General features: G+C 35.5%; 1 protein-coding gene across 2 annotated transcripts; it reads left to right on the top strand.

Moving 5' to 3' along the window:
- Positions 1 to 24,367, top strand: MAA3 (P-loop containing nucleoside triphosphate hydrolases superfamily protein). 2 transcript variants are annotated; one of them, XM_086434857.1, is made up of 20 exons: positions 1 to 205; positions 329 to 482; positions 607 to 740; positions 1,456 to 1,665; positions 3,217 to 3,253; positions 3,329 to 3,408; positions 12,159 to 12,244; positions 12,383 to 12,433; positions 13,890 to 14,001; positions 14,110 to 14,215; positions 15,151 to 15,248; positions 15,336 to 15,449; positions 15,544 to 15,636; positions 20,941 to 20,994; positions 22,461 to 22,519; positions 22,618 to 22,702; positions 22,792 to 23,160; positions 23,439 to 23,561; positions 23,725 to 23,811; positions 23,897 to 24,367. In XM_086434857.1, exons 1-20 carry the CDS (start codon positions 110 to 112, stop codon positions 24,107 to 24,109), a joined length of 2,361 nt encoding a protein of 786 aa, XP_086290983.1. In that variant the 5' UTR covers positions 1 to 109; the 3' UTR covers positions 24,110 to 24,367. The 2 variants fall into 2 exon arrangements, with proteins under 2 accessions (XP_086290983.1, XP_086290982.1); XM_086434856.1 differs by having other exon boundaries at positions 3,217 to 3,408.
- The last annotated feature ends 1,230 nt before the right edge of the window (positions 24,368 to 25,597 follow it).

Below are 25,597 nucleotides of genomic sequence, written 5' to 3'. Positions count from 1 at the left end.
CCTTCTCTTCTCTTCTCTTCTCTTTCAATCTAAAGAGAGCGGGAGAAATTAGGTTTCTCTTCTCTCAATTCAAATTAGGTTCCTCTCTCTCTCTCCCATAGATCTTGGGATGGCGGTGGAGAAGAATAAAGATGCCCATATCATTGCACGCTTTCATAAAATCGTTCTCAGTTGGGATTACCTTCAACTCCTTAGGGAATCCAGTGTAATATTCTTCTTTAATTTTCGTTCCTCAATTTCTTTCTTTCATCTTCAGACTTCAGTGCAATGTTCATTATTTTCTATCATTTTTAGTTATTTTATTCTATTTTGCAAATTGTTGAAGCAGAAGAAAAGCAAAGACATTGGCAAAGAAACTGCCTTGGTTTTGAAGAAAGTGAAAGAAACTTACAAAGACATCGAAGATTATATTGGAACATTTGAACCCCTTTTGTTCGAAGAAGTGAAAGCCCAGATTGTTCAAGGAAGTGATGAAGAAGAGGGTATCTTTTTTCCTTAAATTTATAGCTCGTTTTTACTTAATTTTTATGTTTTGAGGTTTAAATTGCGACAAAGGGGAGCAAAATTGTTGTTATGGATTTGGGTGTCTTCATTTTGACATTTCAGTGACAGAATGGAAGTTGGGTGCAATCACTATGAGTAGTGAGGCTGATGGGTTTCACTTAGCAGTGGTGGGCTATGACCCTGATGAGGGTGAAGCAATCTCAGAAAATGATCTTTTACTTCTTTCTAAAGAGAAGGTAATAGACTAATTTAGTGCCTAGAAATTTTATTTGTTTGTTGTTGTATGGATTTTATAATTTATGTGTTTGTAAATTGTGCATGGGGATATGTGGGTGATCTTTTGAACTGAGTACTTTTGTAACATATTTGAATTGCATGCCAATGCACCCTGTGCTTGGTGTGAGTGTGTGGGTGGGTGGAGTGGGGTTGGTTTTGGGGGGGAGGGGGGGGGGGGGGGGGGGGTGGTTGCATGCGTCTACGGTCTGCATGTGCGTTTGTGTGTGTGTCTGCGCGCGCTTGTGTGTTGTGCGTGCGTCTGTGTGTGATCTTTTAAACTGAGAAATTTGTAGCATATTTGAATTGCATGCCAATGCGCCCTGAGCTTGGGGCCCTTCATCCATCCTATTGTATAAGCGATTTAAGTGTCATAAATTTCTCGATAGTTCATTTTTTTGAGATGCCACACTATTTGTTTTTTTGGTTTTAAAATTAATTTGATTTTTCATTCTGATTGTTTTTATGGGTTCTGTCTGATTGAAGTCCAAAGGTCCTTTGAGTTTTTGACCTTTGTACTTTACTTGACTTGTGCATTCTTTTCTCTTTGTAAAAGTTGTAGATTTTTTTTTTTTTTTTTTTTCCTATTAAATGTTTCATGAATCATCAGTCGGTAAATGGAATTTTTTTTTTTTTTTGATGACTCGAGATCAACAAATTAGAATGGTTACTTTGCAGTTTCAAGAGGGATCATCACTTCCTAGTACATATGCTTTTGCATTGGTGTTACATCGCGAGGGTAGGGATCGTCTTAAACTTCGCACATTTCTAGCTGGGGAGGTCCAACAAACGAATATAGATGAAATCAAATCCTGTCCGAGGCTATTGAAGATGCATTCTATTTTTACTGCATCAGATGAATCTAAAAGAGGAGTGTGGATTCTAAAGGTAAGATTCTATTATGGAAACAATGATTTAGTGAAATGAGCAGCATTGTATGTTTTTTTCGAAATGAAATGGACACTTCTTTGATTTAAGTCTATTGTGTCTTTTTCTTTTTTTTTGGTTGACTTCATTAGTTAATATATTTTAATTTTTTTTCCTGGCAAACATGATCATATTCGTATTAATAACATATTGCATCCCTTAAAAATTCCGATTATGGTAAAAATACATTACCTGCATCTACTGGGGGCTTAGAACATTTTTGTGTTTTTTTTTTAAGTCTATTTTTTTAGTTTCTCGAACCATTCTACATTATCCATTCTTCACTGCTGTAAACAATCTCCTATATATATAGAAGAGATGGTTTCTGATATATCTATATGTATATACATTTAGAGAGCAAATTGGCTCCACATACAACACTTATCGACAAGGGACCTCTTAGGGATACTGCAAAGATTTCATGGATGAGTTCATTTCTAATTTTATCTGTCTTAAAGTTCACCCATCTCAACATCCACACCTCTACTATGCTCAAGATGTGAACATGTTTCCTGATTGCTCAACATTTAGCTCTGTAAAGGATAACTGGTCTTATTGAAATCTGATCGAATGTCCCTTTTAATTTGATGGGAATGCATCGGTCACATAGCACTCTAGAAGCACACATCTACTTTAACCATCAGTTCTAATTCTATGTAACGTACTCCTCCATCTTTCCATCCTCGTAAGTAATAAATCAAGATAAGTCACATGTTTACTTCAGGTTATTTCCTAGCATCGATTTTTATTGGACCTTACTTGTCGCTTTATGCATGCCCTTACTAAAGCTGTTCTGCATGTACCCTGTGTTGGTCCTACTTAGTCTAATGCCTTTGGCATCCAAAGTAACTCTCTAAAGTTATAGTTTTTGGGTTGACTCCTTCTCTACTCATCAAATAATACGATGCCATCTACAATGTCCCTTGTTGTGAAAAGTTACTACATCTATAACTAAAACAAACATATAGGACTTAGAGATGATCATTTATGTAAGCCAACTACATCTAGGAGCTCAATGGTCTCTTCACCATTTGTTCATGCACTAATCATAGATCTCTTGTACATGTCCTTAATTTTGTCAAGATATCCATTTGTGTCTCCTTTCCTTCCTAATACTTAACTAGTTTACTCTCTAGGTACCTTATCATACTTTTTCTAAGTTAGTAAAAGTCATGTAGAGTTTGAATGTCTTTGCATGCTTTCAATAGTTATCTCTTTAAAGAAACAAGCTTGTAGATGATTATTTAATTGATCGATGGAAATACCTAGGGATTAGATAAACATTTTTTTGATAAGTGAGTTAGTAGTTTGTAATTAGTAGGTGAATGAACATTTTGTAATGCAATCCATGAAAATGTTCGACCTTGTCTGTTAATATATTAGTTTTGGATTTTTTAAATTTCAGTTTACCCTTTCCATCCATCATATGATTTTGAGTCTGATGAAGATTGGTTACACAAGGTTTTATTTTATTTTGGGTAAACTTTGGATGAAATGCGACATGCTATACAGATAGCCAGTTTGTCAACAATAGTTCGTGAATATGTGGGTATGTGGTCTATCGGCTCTCTCTCTTTCAAGGACTTGATTTTGTCAGCTGCTGATGGTGATGCTAATTCTGAAGATCGGGCCTGGAAAATTCCTAAACCTCTTATGGAATTTCTTGAAAGTAATCACAATGTATCACAACTGGAAGCTATACGTGTGAGTCTTACACTTCAATTATTTCATTCTTGTTTCATTATTCTTAACTGAAAGCATTTTTTATCGGCTGAATTTATCTTTAAGTAGGGTATATTGCCCTTATTTTGGGACATTATTTCCTTGTAGCCTAAAGTAATTTTTTTTATTTCTTCTCTCTTTTTGGTTTTCTCATAGCTAGTCCATCTAGTATTTTCTGAATCAAAACATTCCTCTATTGCAGGCGGGTCTTTCTTGACGTAAAAGTTTGTCTTGATACAGGTTTGGCTCTCTTCAAAGCATTTTTTATCGGCTGAATTTATCTTTAAGTAGGGTATATTGCCCTTATTTTGGGACATTATTTCCTTGTAGCCTAAAGTAATGGATAGCTAGTCCATCTAGTATTTTCTGAATCAAAACATTCCTCTATTGCTCTTTCCGTAAAAAGTTTGTCTTGATACAGGTTTGGCTCTTTCATGCAATGCTTTTATTTTGTGATTGGAAGCCATATGTACCATTCTCTTTCCGTATGCTTTTTAAATTGTCATCTAGGTATTGAGGCTTGATCTCAAACTCCAAGCCAAGGTATTCAAATAGACATAAATATAATTCAGTTAAATTTGGTTGAATAAAATCTAAATTTTTGATACCCAAAATGAAATTACAGTTTTAAATTCGATGAGGAGGAGGAGGGAAAATAGATGGAGAGGAGAAGAGAAGAAGAGATTAGGGACATGAAAATATGAGATTAGGGTTAATCAGCCCCTCTCATTATTTATATAAAATTTGTTATAATTACAAGATACTCCCCATACTACTAAATATTATGCTAGAGCCACTCTAATATAACATAATACATTATTTAGCTAATTCTACACTCCCCCTCAAGTGGGGCATAGATATTAATTATGCCCAACTTGCCAAAAACTTTATCCAGTTGTTTCTTTGGAACCCTTTTAGTCAACACATTTGCTAGTTAATCCTCTTAACTTCACATATGAGAGGCACATAATTTTAGACTCCACTTTCTCTTTAATAAAGTGTCTGTCAATCTCAATATGCTTCGTATGATAGGGTTAAGTGCCATATTGATGGCTACTTTGTTATCATAGTAAAGTCTCACAAGTTCTGCCTCTTTAACACCAAGTTTACCTAATAAGATTCATACCCTAATAATCTCTACCGTACCTCGAGCCATGACTCGATATTTTCCCTCAGCACTGGACAAAGAAATCACAATTTGTTTCTTGCTTTTCCAAGTAACTTTCTAACAAGTGTGCAATACCTTGAAGTAGATCGACAATCATCTTTGGCTCCAGCTCAATTTGCATCTGTGAATGCTTCTATTATGAAATAACCATGATTAGCATATAAAATTCTCCTACCAAGGAGAGCCTTCAAGTACCTTAGGACTCTTTCTATCGCTTTAAGGTGAGGAGTCCTTGGGGCACGCATATATTGACTAATAGCATTGATCACATATGCTATATCTGGTCTAATCAATTGCAAGTACAAGAGACGACCTACCGGTCTCTGAAAATTTTCAATATCTATTAACAATTCACATTTTGTGCTATCAAGCCTCTGATAGGGATCCATTGGAGTATCTGAAGGTTTGACATCAAGAAGTAAGTCCAACACATACTTGCATTGGAAAATAAAAATTCCTTTCTTGGATCGAGCCACTTCAATTCCAAGGAAATATTTTAGATCTCCTAGGTCTTTAATCTCAAATTCAGTGGCCAATAACTTGTTCAACCTCTGTATCTCATGGGGCAATTTCTCGTCACCACTGTATCATCAACATATACAATGAGTATTGTGATGAAGTCATTCTCCTTTTTCACAAAAAAACTATGATTCGCATGACTTGGAGTGTATCCTACTTGTTTCACCACTTTATTGAACCTATCGAACCAAGCCCGGGAAGACTGTTTCAACCCATAATTGATTTTTTCAATCTACACACTCTTCCTTCATTTTTTAGAGTTTGAAACCCTGGAGGAGGATGCATGTATACTTCTTTTAGTTCTCCATTTAAGAAGGCATTTTTTTACATCTAGCTGATGTAAAGGCCAAGATAAATTTGTAGTTAGGGATAACAACACCTTAATAATGTTCATCTTGACTACAGGAGCAAATATTTCTGTTTAATCAATTCCTTGAGTTTGAGTATATCCTTCTGCTATAAGTTGTGCCCTATCTTTCCACTGTGCCATCAGTTTTATGCTTTATGGTAAACACGCACTTGCAACCTATTGGTTCTTTTCCTTCTAGCAAAGTTACTATCTCCCATGTATTATTCTTTAATTAAGCATCCATTTTTTCTTAGATTGCCTTTTTCCATTCAAGACTTTTAAAAGCTTTTGCAATGCTGTTAAGAATGAGAATAGAAGAAATTAACGAAACAAATGCGCAATATGCAGGAGATGGTAAAGAATAAGAGATGTGGTTAGAAATTGGGTGCATAGTGCAGGAGCGAGTTCCCTTACGTAAGGCAATAGGTATATCAAGATCGTGTGACAGAGAATCCAACTAGTTCGTGTGACATGAATAAACTTTTAGATCTTTTTCTTTATCTGTTGACTCCCGTGACATAGGCTCTTTTCCCTTATCTATTGACTTCTATGACACAGACTCTAACAATGAAGGGTTACATATATTAGTCTGTAGAGGAGCTACATGGCAACGAAGGTAATGGGTTTGGATCATGATTCTGTGACTTTTCAATACTCGTCTCCCTCTAAAGAATGGCATTCAATGAAAAAATAGAGTAGACTCAAAGAATGAGACATCCCTGAAGACATCATTTTCTAGTGGATGGATCCAAGCACCTATATCCGTTATGAGTAAACAAGTATCCCAAAAAAACACCTCGATTAGCTTTAGCATTTAACTTAGTACGGTTGGGACTTAGAATATGAATGAAACACAAGCAACCAAAAACCCGTAAAGGCAAATGGATCGGAAAATGACCTGGAATTAACTGTTGAAGAGGAGACTGGAAATTGTTGACCCACGATGGCATACGATTTCTAAGATAGGTAGCTATAAGCAATGCATCACCCTAGAATTTCTTAGGGACAAACATAGACAACTGCATCCCTCGATCAACTTCTAGAAGATGGCAATTCTTCCTCTCAGCTACACCATTTTTTTGAGAGGTATAAAGACATGAACTAGGGGTGCACATGGTTCGGATTGGTTCGGATTTTGACAAAATTGGAACCAAACTAAACATGATCGGTTCTACAAATTTGAAACCAAACCAATCCAATTACCCTATAGAACCGAACCAATCCAATCCAATCTTGGTTCGGATTGATTCGGATCGGTTCTCGGTTCTCATACTTATTGAAGATGGATACCTTCTTCCTCAATCCAAATATTCTATGTCCTCAAATCTTCAAACCTTAAAAACAAGTAGGACTTTTTTTAAGCGTAGACTTTGGGGTAATAAAAAAATTAAAAAATTTCTATATTTCATTTAAGAAATTTGATGTAGATGAGATTCAATAAGTAGAAAACAGTATATTTTATAGAAGATGAGATAGAGGATTAGTTCAATAAGTTGAAAATGAAAAAAATTCTCAAAGAAAAATGAAGAGGTTTTGGCTTGAGGTTTAAAATAATGGCATTTAAGTCATTTTATGTTATTCTCCTAAACAAATAAGAAATATATTGAAGATCCATTCGAGAAGAATTTAAATTTGTTTACCATTAATTGAAGGCGCCTGAGAGATCGATAGCTTTGAGATTTATCGAAGCTTTTTGAATCATAGAGAGAGAGAGAGAGAGAGAGAGAGAGAGAAAGTTCAATCTTCATTTTCTGATAAGTTGGCGAGGCGGTGAGGTGAGGTGAGTGAGAGAGACAACTGAGATTGATAACGACAGCTGCTAGGGTTTTGTTTTCAGAATTCTTCGAATGGGAAGAAAAAAGAAATAAAAAATCGAAAATTTTATTTTATATATATAATTGGTTCGGATTTCGGATTGGTTCGGTTCTATTATATCCTAATCCGGAACCGAACCAAATTATTCGGATTTTTTTTCTTCAATCCGTACCCAAACCGTGGGTGTGTTTAATCCGAACCAATCCAATCCAAAGGCTTCGGATTGGTTTGGATCTCGGATTTATCCAATCCAATGTGCACTCCTAACATGAACTCTAGTGAACAATCCCATGCTCTATAAGGTACTGTTTCGATTTTCCTTCAAAGTATTCTTGAGCATTATCCAATCTGAATATTTTTATAAACTTTTCAAATAAAGTTTGAATCATCTTGTGAAACTATTTTATCTATCGAGGAACTTCATCTCTAGTGCGGATCAGATAAGTCCAAGTGTGTATGTTGTAATCATGTACAAATGAAATAAAATTTCTGTATCCCCCGTCAGCTATAGTAGGAGCTGGTCCCCATACATCAGTGTGCACAATTGTAAAAGTAGAAATAGATCTTTATCATTTGGATGAAAAAAAAGTTCTACAATGCGTGGTCAATTGACAAACTTCACATTGAAGACTCAAAACAGATACTGACTTGAATAAGGAAGGAAACAAAACTTTTAAAGACTGAAGAGATAAATGGCCCAAGCAGGCATGCCACAAGAAAATGAATTGATAAGATTGACTAAGACAACTACTTTGACTAACTGACCGAAGAATTGTGGATGGTGCTGAAGATGAATAAAAAACATAGAGACCATTCACTTCTCGACCCTTACCAATCGTCTTCCCCAAAACCCAAGTCTTGAAAAACACAATGATCAGGTAAGAATGTGATTGAACAATGTAAGGATTTTGTGAGGCTACTTCCAAAAAGAAGATTGATGGACATGTTAGGAACATGAATCACAGATGATAAAGACAAGGAGTCACCAACTTTAATCTCCCCTTTACCAAAAACGGTAGAGAGTGAACCATCTATTATTTTAACCTTGTCTTTACGAGACAATAACTAATAAGAATAAAATAGGGAAGGCGTACCAATCATGTGATCAGAGGCTCCTGAATCTATGATCCAGGAGGGATGAGAAGAAATGAAACTAACAGTATTTGTAGAGATATGTATTACCTAATTGGGCAAAAGAGGAGGAACTGGTGGATCCTTCGAGCTTTGTAAGGGGCTTGCTTAGATGCTCTATTTCTTCTCTGGATGTAGATAATTTAGCTGAAGATTAGAACTAGTGGAACTAGACTGTGGTTGGTCGTGTATGGCAATATGAGCATAAGACTTTTGTAGTTGTGGTTTGCCTTTGTTAAACTTTGTCAGTCTACCAATCAAATCCCAACATGTCTCCCTGGTGTGCCTAGTTTTTTCACAATGGTCATATTGAAGATGGTCTTTTTCATCACCCCCTTTCACACTCTGTTTAAATCCTCCTTTATTACCTTTGCTAGACATGGAGGAGATGAGAGTTGGGGGGGGGGGGGGGGTTGAGAGGTTGCATCACAGTTTGTCGGCTCTCCTCGTTTTGTACAAGAGAGTATACATCTTCAATATGTGGAATGGAGTCACGATCCAAAATTTGAACCCGAATAAACTCATAAATTGGGCTGAGGCTAGCTAAAAATGCGAAGACTATTTTGGTTGGTTAAATTTCTAAACTCCTCAACATCATCATCATTCTTCCACTTAATCACCTGATAGTGATCCAACTCCTCCCATAATGCTTGAAGATTTGAGTAATATGTTGCCAGGCTTGTCTCCCCCTAATAAAAATTGGTCACTTCTTGGTGAAGTTGAAAGACACGAGCAACATTCTTCTTCTAAGAATAAGTCCTAGTAATCTTTTCCCAAATCTGATTTGCTGTATCTAGGAATAAATAATTCTTACTAAGTTGGGGTTGCATGGAATTCAATAACCATGACATTACTGTCAGATTATCTTGTTCCCACCGATCATACAAAAAATCCTCCTCCTTGGGCTTTGCAATACGATCTGTGAGGTACCCTAATTTTCCTCTTCCGCCGATATATATCTTAACGGATTGAGACCACTCTAGGAAGTTGGTACCATCCAATTTTATTGTCATAATTTGAGCTCCCGGGTTATCTCCATAACCCATTATTGGAGGAATAGTCACTGAAGCACCCTGATTGGATCCACTAACGTTTGGACTACTATCCACCGACATATTTGCTTCAAAACGAGCAAAGAAACTTGTTGGATATGATTTAGATCTAACAAAAATCGAAGAAAAGACAAAAAAAAAAAAAAAAAAAAAAACGGAACAAAATAGGCTGGGCGGCAAAACTATTGGAGTATTTTCTTCACCAAAGCTTCAAATCATCACGAAATTGAGCGAGACCACTTTCAATGTGTAAAGAATTTTCATATTGACCAAATCCATCAAGCAAACCCTTGCGAAAAACCACGAAATCAAACGAACAAAACTTCAAGAATCTGATTTTTTCAATTCAAAAAAAAAAAAACTCCACAAACTCAATTAAGAACTCATCTAAAATTCGGGAAAAAAATATTAAAAACCTCTACAAATCATGGTGATTCAAGCCATTTATTTTTCGACCAAACTCTGCTGACATCAGCAGCTACTGTTGTGTTCTTCGACAGAGATGCGAAAAAACAACTGGATTCCTTTGATGATCAAATGCTCTGATACCAAGTTGTAAATTCGATGAGAAGAACAAAGGAGTGAAAATAAATGGAGAAGAGAGGAGAAGATGAGATTAAGAACAGGAAAAAATGAGATTAGGGTTAATTAGCCCTTCTCTTATAATTTATATAGAAAACTTGTTATAATTACAAGATACTCCCCATACTACTAAATATTATGCTAGAACCACTTTAACATAACATAATACATTATTTAGTTATTTCTACAATTACTTTCCCCATGGTTTACTTTAGAAAATTCAATACAATTTACTTTTAGGTTATATGTTTTGGAAATAGTTTAAAATTGCAAAAGTTAGTCGATTTGTATCAAATTAATTTAATAGACATGGAACACCTCTCTAAACAGTTCTAGAGTCTCTCTTTGCTCATTCTTTCCACTTGGAATTGCAATTTTATTTGTTTTGAATACATAGCTATCATTCCATTTGCACTGTTTTGGATGAAAAAAAACTTCAAATCTTTATTGAATGAAGCTCAAACACACTATTTCTTTTTTTCACGTTGAGCTTTTTCTTCTCCATTTGTTTATAAGGGTAAATTTAGGTTAAATGTGTGTAAATTGATTAGAGCCTAATGACGCATTTTTATGAGTTTTTTACGGTAAAATTAAAAAACAATTGAGAAAGCTCATATTTCTTTTGATTTTTCTTTTTCTTGATAAGCAAAGCAATTTCATTAATCAACAAAAAAAATATACAAGAAAAAAAGGGATGCGAAAATACATATTTATGTTTGATTTTATACATGTTCTGTAGCATTAATTGATTGAAATTTCGTAGAGTTAATCTTTTGAGAAAATAAGATTAAGTTTAAAAAAATCAGTTATTAAGAAATAGGAAATCAATTGGAAACTTATTATGTACAACGGTCAAGAATCTATATTGTTAATTAAATATACAAATTTTTTATTGAGACTCTATTGTTGGCTATAAGTACGTGCACTAATAATATATTAACAAATTATATATGATTTTGTAAATTACTAAACGAATATTTTGTTTTAATTTATTTGAAATAAAAATTTAAATAACTTGCATAAACATTTTATAACCTGTAATTTTGATCTTTAGTTTTATTGAATTGAATCATGATTAATTTCTTTAATGGGGATTTGTTGGTTATGACTTCCTTAGGTTGCAGGCTGTTATGTTGGATTATTTTTTTATTTACGTACCAAAGTGACATGACTTTTGAGCAGTTAGTGTGTTAATTTGGCTCTCAGAGTTTCCAGCTTTCTCAAATTTCCAGCAATTTTTTTATTGATAGTTTCCATATATTGTACAAGTACTCTATAAACTTTCATGAATTAGTATTGATATCTTGAGGATTTAAGTTCACCATAGCCAAATTTTAGAATTTTGGATCAAATTTAACCATGCTTTCCCATTTTTCATTGCGCACTTGGGTCCTTCTTGGATGCCAGCTGAGCTTTGTCTTAAGACTCTAGGTTCACACGTTGGGATTAGGTGGACTGGGACCCTTGGCCCCCCTCATTAACACCCTACTTTCATACTAGTCTCATGTGACCTTTTGTGACAACTGCCTGTTGCAGTGTACTCATTGCATCATTGGAGCTCTATAGTAATAGAATATCTGATGCCTGTCTGGTATGTTGTTTTTTATCATCTGTTGAGTGTATATTTCCTCCATTCTCGGGTGTGTCATACCCCAGTTAAGCCCCATGACCCTCTTATATTTCATAGTTCTCCCCCTCTCCGACAAATTGGTCTTTTGGAGTAGTTGGTTGGTTAACATGGTATCAAGGCACTAGGTTCGTGTATGTCACGGGTTCAATTCTTTCCACCCTTATGGGTGAGGGGGAGTGTTGAGTGTATATTTTCCTCCACTCTTGGGTGTGTCACCATGACCCTCTTATATTCATAGTTCACTCCCTCTTCAACAGATCGGAGTCTTCTAGAATAGTTGGTTGGTTAACATCATCCAAGGAGAAAATTTATGGAGTGTAACTTACCAACTTAGCACAAGGCTCCCAAAACTTATATTGTTTGTCCATGCAAATAACTTGCAAAATGGTATGTCTGTTTTTGGAAATACAGTTTTTGTTTTCTAAAGTTCAATTTATATGCTTGGTATTTGGCATGTGTGAAAACTGATCAAATGCTTCTTTTTAGGGTCCCCCGGGAACAGGGAAAACTCAAACCATTCTTGGACTCCTAAGTGCAATTTTGCATGCAACTCCAGCAAGAGTGCAAACTAAGTAATGTACTTTTTTCATTCTTTCTTTTGTATACAACTTGTCACAAAAATTTGCATTTTCTAATGGATTTTTTAACTTCACTTTTCCCATTCCTATATTCACTTTTATAAACTATAATTTTATTTCCTTTTCATGTAGGTGGGGATCGCGTGATCTAAGACGTGGGCCAGAGTTACCTATGCCTGAAAAGTAAATGTGATTGCTTATTCACTTATTATTTATTGTTTTGTTAGGATCAGAGTAATATCTTTTTTTTTTCCTAGAATATCTTATTCATTATATGGTAGACATTTTATCATCCTTATATATCTCAATGTAATTTTGGGCAATTTCTCTTGTTTGACAAAAGTCACTAAGGTTGCATCCGCTTGCATTACAAAATTGAGAAAGTTAAGAAATTAGGACCAAGGGGGCCATTTTTTAGGCCTACATCAACGCATAAATTGAAAACATGGGTGATATTGAATTCTTGATTGTTTTCTCCATGTTTTTTTGATCTAGCAATGTACGTATTTATGCTGGAAAAAAAACATTAGTGATATTGAATTATTGATTATTGTCTACATGTATTTTTTTGATCTCGCAACTACTTTATGTATGTATTTATGTATAATTGTATATTTGAGTGTGGCCATTGGTAAGGTTGTACTGGAAAAACAAACATGGAGAGAAGTTACATATTTACTGATTATGCCTCTATTTAAACTTTTTCCATGAAGTCAACAGCTCATTGAAGGGTTTTGTAAGGTATGCCTAAGAGATATGCTCTTATCTCTAAATAAATCTTAGGTACTATCATGATTGAGTTGGTGATGATAAATTCTAGGGTGACGAAGAAAGTGGTATATCGCCATTTTGGTTGTATTTAAAAATTCTGTTGATCGACCCATAATTTTTTTTTCTGTTGATCAACTTCAAGGGCTGTGTGGTGCAAACAAAGGTTGGTGATAGACAATCTTTCTAGTGTGAGTTGAAGAATGCTTATAGCTTGTGGAAGTCCTTGTTTGCAAGTAGATGGAACACAAATGTGTGTTGTTATCAGCAGGAATTTCACAAAATTAACTAAACCTTGTAGAAGTAAGGGTAACATAGCCTAATAATAGATATGGAATTTTTTATAGCATGAAGTGGCATACAAACCTCATGTCAGGCTATTGCTCAGGTCAGGGGAGTCCTGACTGATACAATACAAGACAAACCTAGGCAATCCAAGAGAAACCCGAAGCATTCCTGATGCAAATGTTTTGAACCATGTGTGGTGTGGTGGTATGAAAAACATGCAATATTGTATTAGCATTACTTGTCCATGTCATGGTATGCAAGCTCAATTGAAATACATGATGCTTCACGAGAATGCTGTAAGAATTTTCTTATAGAGTGGCATGCAATGTTTATGTTTTGAAATGCCATATTTTCACAAACTCACAAGTTTCTATGTTTTCCCATGTATCAACATCAATCATATGGATATGAATGGACAGAGTTGCATTATAGTTTTGGACAATTCATCGTATACAAAATTGTTTATCATGGTTTATAGGCAAATATCATATTCCTGCATGCAAAGAGTATATTATTATTGTAAATAGCGTCAAACACTGGAGTGGTGCAAATGGCTTCTGAAATGTCTTTAGAGGTTTTACAGATACAATCATTGGAAACAAGCATCTCCTTGGTTATACGATACTAATCCGAGAGACAAAATTATGCCCCTTGATGGTGATGATGGCTTTTTTCCGACCACAGGCAATGATTTGGTAGGTTCATATAGGTTTTTCATATAAAAGAAGTTTATGTAGGTGTAGACTCTTTACGAGGGTGCCCTCAAAGTTCCATATGTTCCTATTGTTTACTTTCTTCTGCAGAAACCTGAAGTAGTCAACTCCAATCGCAAATATCGTGTACGTGTACTGGTTTGTGCTCCATCCAATTCTGCACTGGATGAGATTGTGCTACGCGTGCTAAATACAGGTAGGAGTTTCCCAGTCTCTAACTTGGTCCTGCTACCTTTTTCATGATAACAGAATGAATGCGGTTTGGTACTGATGAGGGGACTTGTCATTTAGATCAGAGGTTTTTCTGAAGGTGTACAGATTTCTAAGTATGGTACATAAGAAATTTAATACATTTTGAATCTCTTATATTATGGGTGAATTCTAAAACAGTTTGACCTCTTATGAGTATGAGGATTTTATATATATAATGTAACGTAAGGTTTAAAATCTCATTTCGAGGCAATGTTTCTATTAGGAGAAAAGTTGAGATGGTCTTGGCCCCAAAGCATTCCGAGACAATCCGAAACATTCCCGATTCATTCGTTCAGTCTCGGTGGAATCGGAATGTTCCATCAAAACATTCCAAAACAGAATGAAATTTTGAACCATACTTATGTTCCCTTTTATTTATAAATCATTTTAGCCTAGGTCACTTAAATCAACTTAGTTTACATGACTGATCATGGTAATTCTAGTTATTCACAATATTTTCAAATATCCCTTTTCCATGGTTGTGCTACCTGCACAACTATTGTAAGAAAACCTGCCACATGCATGCACAAGCTTCAATAGACAGTGCTTAATATTTCTTTATAAACTTCTTAGCTGGACAACACAGTGGCCTAACTTTTTTTACTTCTATTGTTTTCGTTTCAATAGAATTGTTATTTGGAGATGAATGGATGGTTGATGACGCTGCTGTTCATGTGGAATGCTTTAGTTGCAAGTAATTGGAAATGTTTAAGATCTAGAACACTTACCTGTAAATGATTTATAGTGAGAAAAGCTAGTATGCATTTTAGTGTGGTTAACCTTATTCTTGTGAATATTCAGTTTTCTTTTTATCCCCCTCTTTTATCTGTACATTCTTTCAATAAGAAGAATTCTTATTGTTATATTTTATACATTCAGGTATTCGTGATGAGAACAACCATGCATATAATCCTAAAATTGTGCGAATTGGTCTAAAGCCGCATCATTCTGTTCAGGCAGTGTCGATGGATTACCTTGTGCGTATCCGAGAACCTTCTATACAAATCTTGAACTGCACTTTGTTTCTGGTCAAACCTGTGTGATATGAGGATTTCCGTGTGCAGGTGGACCAAAAACTTTCTGCAATGGTTCACTCATTGGCTGATACAAGAAAACATGGAGCTACAGGAGGGGATCGGGATAGTATCCGTGCTTCAGTTCTTGATGAAGCTGCAATTGTATGTGGTTAACTTTATGTTAATACTGAAACTGGTATCAGGCATCATTTTTTTATTTATTTAAATTCTGGGTGATTTCTCTATGAATTGGCAGGTCTTTTCCACCCTTAGTTTCAGCGGTTCAACTCTTTTCAGTAAATTGAATCGTGTGTTTGATGTTGTTATAATAGATGAAGCTGCTCAAGCTGTAAGTATCTTAATATTTTGTAAAATTATTGTTATAACTAGGTGCTGCTTATTCAATTGATGCCTTTAGCCATGATTGTGAGGGATTTTCTGTGGAATGACAAAGAGGAGAATAGGAAGTTCCATTTGGTAAAGTGACAAGTTGTTTGCTCCTCAAAAAGGAATGGTGGCTTGGGGATCAGAGGTTTGAAGAGAACAAATAAGGCTCTTCTGGGAAAGTGGTTGTGGTGGTTTGGAGAGGAGAGTAGTAGTTTGTGGAGAAGAGTTATTAAAGCAAAGTAAGGGGAGAAAATTTTCGAATGGGAGAGTGGAGATTCCAAGTCTTCCTTTGGTTGTAGTGTCTGGAAAGGGGTCTCAACAGTTCAATAAAAGGGTTAGTTTTAGGGTGGGAAGAGGGATAAGGTGAGGTTTTTGGAGGACATGTGTGGTTGTACAAGTCGCTACAGTTTCCTTCCCTTTATGCAGCCTCACTGAAAAAGAATTCGACAGTGCAAGATTGTTTGATTCGCAATGGGCAAAAAATCTCTTGGGACTTGGGCTTCTGAAGAAATTTTAACGATTGATAAATCAACGAGGCAGCGCCTTCTAGATCTTATCACCCCTTCTTTTTACCGAAAATGAGGAAGACCAAAGAGAGTGGAGTGAGAGCAAGGACAAAAGATTCTCCGTCCGTTCCTTTCACAAAGTATTATTGCCACCATTTGATCTTGTTTTCTCAAAGCAAGGAATTTGGTCTCCAGTCTCCTCTTTCCAACCAAAGTTGCTTTCTTTGGACGGCTTCCCTTGAAAGAACCCTTACCCTTGATAACTTGATTAAGCGTGATTTCATTTCTCCAAATTTTTGTTTCCTTGGTAAGAGAGACGGGGAATCCAGAATTCTCACTCTATTGCATTTCCCTTCTAATTCTTCTATTTGTCTAACACCCTCTCTCTCAATTGGATGGGGTATTCCCAAATTCAGTTTTTTCTCTATTCCTACGTTGGACCCATGATATTTGCTCCAAAAGAAAAAAGTTTCTTGTGGGCTATCCTTCCTTTTGCGGTTAGTAGGGCTGTCAATGGATGCTTATCGGTTCGGATACAACAATATCTGAATCTGAATCCAAAATTTTTATCTAATATCCGAATTCGAAATCGAATCTGATGGATGTTCTAAAACTCTATCTGAATTCGACTAATTTGTATATTAAAGAAAATAAAATTTTTCCTTATCCAACTGATTTTTCATTAATAAAAAAATCCTATTATATATTATACTATGTATATAATAAATAAATAAAATAAAATAATATATATTATATATTATATATTATTTCGAATCGGATATTATCGGATTCGAACTGGTAATATCTAAATCCGTATCTAATAAGGATTTGAATGTATAAAACTATTTGAATTCGAATCCGATATCCGAAATTTTTGAATAATATCCGATTTTTCGAATTTGAATTCGAATTGGATTCAAATTTTCGACTATCCGTTGACACCCCTAGTGGTTAGCAGTGTTTTAAAGTACCTAAGGTGTACTTAAGGTGAGGCGTCAGCCTCAATTAATTTTTTTTTTTTAAATCCTAAAAAATATATAAAAATTATAATAAATTCAGAAAAAATATAAAGACAAGTAAGCAACCTTCAAGCATCAAAGAAAAATTAAACAATAAAAATATAGGGAAGTAGCTATGTAATAAATTATATAATAGCAAAATAACAATGTATCATGACTCAAAGAGTATCAAACATCTAATAAACAACTACTCTAGGCCTAGGAATGAAGTTTTAGACCTTATTATAAATGAGATAAGAATTAAAACAATTAAAAATCATCTTCACAAGTAGGGTCCTCCAAAGAGTCATCATGATATTGGATTCCTCTATCATCTTCTAGATCTGTCTTTATGTCTTTGTATTCATCTTCATCTATCAAATGTAATGGGTTGGTTGCTTTGCCTTTGTTTTTTTTTTGCATCTAAACAAATTCAAAATTATAGTAATTACTATAAAATAGAATTGAAGAAAGCTTGGAATTATGTATAACTTGTGTAAGTATAATTGTATAAGTTAAGAACAAGTGAATAACCTAGACTAAACTAATTAATTGCTCACCTCTTCCCTTATCCTGACTCATTGGTCTTTTTCTCTTCCGATTATAAGTGGTTGATGTGGTATGAGATGTTAGAATTGAAGAGGATGTCATTTCAATGTCCTCATCTTTGCCCTCATGGGCCTCGTTCTCATCAACCCCATGATCCCCATCCTCATGATTATGGTCAATAAGTCACTCATTATCCGACTCGATTTGTTCCACCAACAATGGATCTTCATCTATTTTCTCTCTCAATTTCAATTGTCTTTGCCTCATCCTCCTATTGTTCATGACATATACTAAGAAGTTGAGCCTAGATGTTGCTCCAATCGATTTCTTTTCTTAGTGTGCACCTATTGAGGAAGGAAATAATAAGTAACACTCTATAATTGACATTAACAAGATATAAGTATGATAAATTACCTGATTAAATGCACTCTAGTTTCTTTCACACCCTGAAAATGTGAATGTAAGGCTCAAGATTCTCACAACATCTTGCCCATGCTGGTGTTGTATCTCCATAAGCAATCCATCAATTTGCTATCACATGATTGACATTAACAAGATATAAGTATGATAAATTATTGAAATGCTGAAAACTTAACATATGATTAAGAAAATAATAATAATAATTAGAACTTAGAAGTAAAAAACTCTTTTAAAAACTTATCTGGATTACGCTTGTTCCAAGTAGAAATTGCTTGATTGAGACCAAAGAAGCCTTTTTTATGTGTGAAGTCTTCAATCTGCATGTGAGGCTCCTCTCTCGTTTGGATCTACAATCAAATTCTTCATATAACTATACAATTCATACTTGACTTCATGGTGGGTAGAGAAGTTAGGCTCATAATGGTATTGAGGGTTCAAGTAATATGTCGTGGCATGAAGATGTAGATGCAAGTGAAAGTCCCACTTCCAATCAACTATTACCCATATGGGTTTGTACTTGTCTTCATCACCACCTAAGTTCTTTGCAATTTCTTCTTTTTGCAGCATACATAGACTCATATATAAACCCATTGTCGGCTCTTTCTTTGAATCCACCCTTCTCAAAACACCTATTGAGGGCTTCATAGTCTTTATTGCGAAAAAAATATCGGACAAAAAAATTGTCTTTCAAAACCAAATCTTTCACTTATTTTTTTTTGCCGAAGAGCTCATTGCTCACTTTTCGGATGTAAACATGGCCTCAAGAGGTTGCTTACGTTGCATTATATTCTACGTTGTTAAGTAAGCATTGGCGAATCGAGTCAGTGTAGGTTTAGTAATCTTTTTTTTTTTTTTTTTGTATAGCTTCTCATCAAAGCTAGCACCCATCCATAGCCATAAATAAAATTTGCTACCTTATTTGCATTCTTTAATGCAAGAACATGTCTAAGTAGTTCGTCAAGAATCAAGTCGATGCAAGGGCTACACCCAAAATCGAATATAAGAACCTGCACAGTTAACTCCTCTCCAACCTCATCAACAACTGCATGACTGCATCTAACACTTCGAACATCAAATTAGCATCTTTAGTCACATTAGATGCATCAACAAACCTCAAGAACATACTCCCTTTAGGATTATTAACGAGGAAGTTTATCAATTATTTTCCTCATCTATCCTTTCAACTAGCCATCATAATGGTACTCCCGATTATATCCAAATTTTCTCGTATTTATCCATCATTTTATTTACAATTTTCACCTCTTCTTTCAAAATCCAAGTACACATTTCAGGTGCAGTTGGTGGCTTCAACCTTTCCCATAACTTCCAACTGAACGTATCATGTTCACAAAAGATGAACTATTACACATTGAAAAAAACATTTAAAAAAAAAAACTCTTAATGTCTAAGCAATAAAATGCTTATATTGTTCTAAAATCGTGATGAAAGATTATTTATTGAAGAGGCAAGAAAGAAAATCATGACCCAAGGGCATTTTGAAAACTTGGCTAATGAAGGAGTATATTTTGGTGGCCCTATAGAAGATGTTGGTTCCGCATTGGGTCTTGGAGGAGGTAGTAGTGATGGGGGTTCGAAGTTTGGAGTTGTTTCTTCTAGGGGGATTAGGGGACCTATGGATATGTATGTTGTTAATGTTGACGATGATGGTGTAAATCCATTGCCCCAAAATGCTCCTTCGACTGCAAATAAAAAAGAATTGAGAAACCAAATTTGCTTGGACATTGGGAGATTTTTTTACCCCCATATTTTTGCACTTCCTCTACACATTTCTATCAACCACCATCATAAATAGGAAGAATAAAACAAAAATCAAATGTATCAAACGCAGGACCAAAAGAGAAATATGAGTTTTTGAAGAAAAAATAGGTAAAAAATTCAAGAATGTACATAGAAAAACCACATACCTCAAACCTTAGAAAATCCTTGATTTGTTGGTTCTATTTGACCATAATCTTTGTAAGAAAGTTGTAGGAACCGACAGATTCGAAATCAAATGAGTATTGGAGCCTCTTAGAAGAAATCTTGGTGTACGGAGTTTTTAGGGTTTCAAAGAGTGATCTTAAGAGATCTCTTGGTAATGTATGTTTTGAAGACAAAAAACACTTCTATGTAGTAGATTTTAGTTAATAAAAGACATTTTGGGAGAGGAGGAGAGGGGGGGGGGGGGGGGGTATTTGTGTAAAATAGAGCAAGAAAACAAAAAAAAAATCGATTTTTTTGACTCATGATATTGGTGACTGCCGAACCAATTGAGGCGTGAGTTTCGAGGTGTACACCTTACACCTTTGAGGTTTGCTGAGGCTAAAGCCTCAAGGCATGAAGTTTAAACCTCATGCCTCAAGGCTTACGATTTTTAATACACTGGGGGTAAGTTGGGGGCTTTCGAAAGAGAGGAACAAAAGGGTATTCCAGGGAGAGGAAAAGACTCCACAAGAAGTGACTCTTGATGTCTTGGGTTATCTTTTTGGAGTAAACTGTGCAAATACTTTAAAGGTGCTTTTTTTTTTGTTGAAGACCATCTTCAAGTGGGTTGAACTTTGTAGAGCATGGTGTTGTTGGGGTTGGGTGTATTTGGGGCTTTGAGTTGCTGTGACTTTCAGTTATGATCATGTGCACTTTTATTTCACATTTTGGTATGTTCTTTTTAAGATCTCCAAATGTTCTCTGCAAGGAAATGTTTCAATGGCTTTGCATTTGTCCCTTCGATATGTGTTAGGAGTTTTTTCCAGTCCCATCAGGACCTCATTCTGATATGTGATATTTTTATTATAGGTGGAACCTGCAACTCTTGTCCCATTAGCCCATGGATGCAAACAAGTATTTCTGGTAATTTTCTTATGCTAATTCCTTAATTATAGGAATGCACTTGGGGATTCTCCAAAATCTGTGATTATTGTGCTGTCAATTTTTTTATTATTTTCAAGTGCTTTCTCTTTATCTACTTGACATGCTCGTGCCCGTACCTCTATTTATATTGCTAAGAAATGGACAGCAGAGGGAATCAATGATTCTTATTCGACCGATAATAAGCTAGCAACATGTCGATTACACACCGGAGGTTGGTAAGAACTGAGGGACAATGCCCCCCTAACCTAAGTGGGCCTACCTGCGAAGCAGCTGGCCTTGATTGGGAGGGGGGCGGCTAAGTTATCTTCTCATATATCATTTCAGATACAGTATAAATAGAATCCGATACCTTTTCATTTCTTTGTAGCTTCTTTCATATTCTATAATCATTATTTAGGGATTTTGGAAGTGTGTAGTATATCAATTGCCTTTTTGGTACCATGATTGCACTTTTCTTTCTGAAACTCAATATAACATTTTCCATTTTAGAAATGAAGGATACGGGATTCAGGTTTTCGGAAACCTTAGGACTACTGAATTCTTTATTCAAATCCCCCTCTGTTTCTATTTTCTGTGATGTAAGTCTAGAAAGCTAGGGTGTTATCTTTACAGACTTTTTAAAACACAATGCTCAAGGCTTTGTGGCTAGCAAAATAAGGCCATATCTGTTAACCAACCAACTACTCCAAAAGAACAATCAGTTGGACGGGGAGAACAATGATTATAAGAGGGTCACAGGGCTTAACTGGGGTATATGAGACACCCAAGAGTGGAGGATACTATACACTCAACACTCCCTCTCGCCCATAAGGGGGGAAAGAATTGAATCCGTGACTTATACGAACCTAGCACTCTGATACCATGTTAACCAACCAACTACTCCAAAAGACCAATCTGTTGGAGATGGGGAGAACTATGAATATAAGAAGGTCACAGTGCTTAACTGGGGTATGACACACCTGAGAGTGGAGGAAATATACACTTATACTCCCCCTCACCCATAAGGTTGGAAAGAATCAAACCCGTGACCTATACAAGCCTAGCGCTTTGATACCATGTTAACCAACCAACTACTCTAAAAGACCAATCAGTTGGAGAGGGGGAGAACTATGAATATAAGAGGGTCACTGGGTTAGACTGGGGTATGACACCCGAGAGTGGAGGAAAACATACTCTCAACAATTTCAGCATGGCAACTGGTCGGAAATGCTGATTATTGAGTTTATGATGGTAAAAGGAGGAAACTGTTGTCGTTTTGTTCAATAACTAAAGAAATTTCCAGTGGTCATCCTCAGGCTCTTATCATCAAACTGAGAAATGAGCATCTCAATATTCTCTTCTATTTTGGAACTTCATTTTTTTTAATGTCTAATGACCATTTTCATTTTTAGATTTACTTCGAGAAGTGTGTATCTTTTTCTCAAATCGCTAGTGTCATGTTTTAGGTTGGTGATCCAGTTCAATTGCCTGCTACTGTAATTTCTCCTACCGCTGAGAGATTCGGGTAAAACACTTCATTCATGATTTGAACCTTTCTATTGTACTGTTGCATAATTATTTCTATGGTTTTAAATTTGTTATTTTTTTATTCATCTATTGTAGATATGGCACGAGTTTGTTCAAGAGATTCCAAAGAGCCGGTTATCCAGTACAGATGCTAAAGACCCAATATCGCATGCATCCAGAGGTTTAAGTCTGCAAAACATGAACGTATAATTGTGAAAAATCAATTATTCGTGTGGTGACCTAATAGTTAAACATCAATTTCTCTAACAGATAAGAAGCTTTCCTTCAAAAGAATTCTATTCTGAGGCTTTGGAGGATGGACCAGATGTCAAGGACCAGACTAAAAGATCATGGCATGATTACCGTTGCTTTGGGCCATTTTGTTTCTTTGACATTGAAGAAGGGGTTGAATTCCAACCCTCAGGAAGCGGATCTTGGGTAAATGCCGATGAGGTTGAGTTTATTCTCCTCATGTATCATAAATTGGTGACCAGTAATCCGGAGCTTAAGTCAAGTTCTCGTCTTGCAATCATATCCCCGTATAGACATCAAGTGAAGCGCTTGCGTGAACGCTTTCGCAGTACTTTTGGTGTGGAGTCAGATAAATTGGTGGATATAAATACAGTTGATGGTTTCCAGGTGATGTAGCTCCATATTATTGTTGGAAAAAAAACATTCTACACATCCACATTAGTTAAGCTATGGTTTAGGGCTGTTCTCGTGTTTGGATTTGGTTGGGATCAATCTGGATTCTGGGGCCAATCTGATAAGATCTTGACAAGAACTGAGCCTATTGAATGCATTCCACCTGCATGTGAACCATAGCCTTTGTTGCCTTTGGTAACATCTATGTGGTCTCATGAGTACTGTTTTTCTTCCAGTTTTGATATAAAGTAGAACCTATATTCTTTTTACAGGGCCGGGAGAAAGATGTTGCGATCTTTTCATGTGTTAGAGCTAACAAAAATGGAGGCATTGGTTTTGTGGCAGACTTCCGGAGAATGAATGTCGGGATTACCAGAGCAAGGTCTTCTGTCCTGGTAAAGCATTATTATTAGTCATTATTATAATAATAAAAATGGAGATCTTATTGGCTGAGACAATTCTGAAACAATGTCTTGGGATCAACATTTCATTCTGATCTCTGCCAAGACATTTTGAGATGCTGTGTGGTTGACGAAGTTTTGTATTATGTACCTTAAGGTGGTGGGTTCTGCATCGACATTGAAGCAAGATAGGCATTGGTGCAACTTGGTCGAGAGTGCTCAACAACGGAATTGTCTATTCAAGGTTAAATATCTTTTATTGCTTCTAAAACTCTTTGACATCTCATTTTACATTTGTAAATCCATTATAAACAAAATTCTTCTTGCAGGTTTCAAAACCCTATGCTGCATTTTTCGGTGATAAAAACTTGGAAACCATGCGAGTGAAGGATGAACTCATGATTGATGCACTAGAGAGCCATGTCAATGAGATGGAAAATAATGCAGTCATCTACAGCAATCCTGTTGGTGACGGTGATGAAGCTCATGCAGATGATGATGATGATGCAGATGGAAATGATGGTGGCTTTGATGAAGACTAAATCCACTCTGCGGATGGTTCGTTTGCAGCAAAGTTGTAATTTAGTTTGTTGATGTGATTTAACTTGTAATACCTGCTATTTGCAGATTTTGCATTTTTTATTCTTCGAAATTATTATTGATTCATTGAGCAGAGGAATGACACCATCATCGAAAACGTTCGAACATTTTTGTGCTATATTTGTGTATAGCTAATTTATTACAATCGGGTTAGATATTTGAAAACGTTCGACATTGTTTTTTATATATTTCTTTTCTAATTGCTATGCTATTCTATTTTGGCATTATAATTTTTTTTTGAATATAGGAATTCATGTTATATTAATGCAGTGGAAGAAAGATATCTTGAAAAATATAAGTGCAATTTTCAAAGTAATATATATCATTCAAATCTAGGTGGATATAAGTATGGATCTGCATCTGACCCAGATCCGACTCCATCAAGGGTCATTAACCCTTTTTTTTTTAATTCTGAATTACTCCAAGGAACCAAACCTGCGAAGTTCAGATCACTCAAATTTTGGATAAAATCAGACCCATTAAAATTAATACCTCCAAGGAATGATCAAGAGGTAATTTTTAACTGTTGGATTTGAATTTAAAACTTGAGAGTTAGTAGACATACAGTTTTAAAGTTTTTCATCCTATCAAAAACATTTATTTATTTATGTTTTAATTTTTTATTTTTTTTAAAATCTAATTTAAGCCATAAACTTTAGCAGGTTGAGATGTTATTTGACCAATGTGACAGATCCATGTGAGCCCAAAGCAGCCCACAAACGTTGGGCACCTGATGTCCAACCAACGGCTGAGATGGGAATATGAAATTTGAAGCTAGCAAAAAACTGAAAACGACTAAAGCAATCATAAAACTTGAACTACTTTATCCAAGCTGTGACCTGGTCCGTCCGATCAGCCGATTGAGATGAGATAGAGGAAGACGAAAGATATCCTTAAATCACCCAGATATGATATTAAAGAACCGTTACAAACTGTTTATTACTTTGGAGATGGATTAGTGCTTTGATGATGAAATAATGTATCCTAATAATGGAAGTTTTAAGCTATATAGATTTTCTAATCAATGTTTTATGGCAACTCGTTCGAGTGAACTTGATGACTCACAGGTCAACTCGGTGATTTATGTCACATGAAAATGACTTCTGAAGAAACATATGATCTCAAGATTTGTTACGAATCTCAAGGACTTGATTACAAATCTCAAGGTACTTTTGACTCGTAATCTATTTTGAGTAAAACAACCCTTACTAAGGATTAAAATCTTACTAAGGAAGGAAATATATAACTGATGGTTCATAAATCGAATCAATTTTATCACAAAATCTGGTTGGACCACCTGTACAGTCTGGGTCCTTAAAAACACAGCCGAATTCAATTTTTAAAATTCAATCGAGTCAAGTAGACTCGGATGATTTTTGAGTCGACTCACTATGTTTTAAAACACACGCATGGTCCCCTCATCTCCCCAT

This window comes from Akebia trifoliata, chromosome 3 (genome assembly GCF_017979445.1).
Source record: "Akebia trifoliata isolate Shusen 1 chromosome 3, ASM1797944v1, whole genome shotgun sequence".
Taxonomy (NCBI): Eukaryota; Viridiplantae; Streptophyta; class Magnoliopsida; order Ranunculales; family Lardizabalaceae; genus Akebia; species Akebia trifoliata.
Note: the sequence above shows the minus strand (reverse complement) of the source record. Positions and strands in the feature narration are given on the sequence as shown.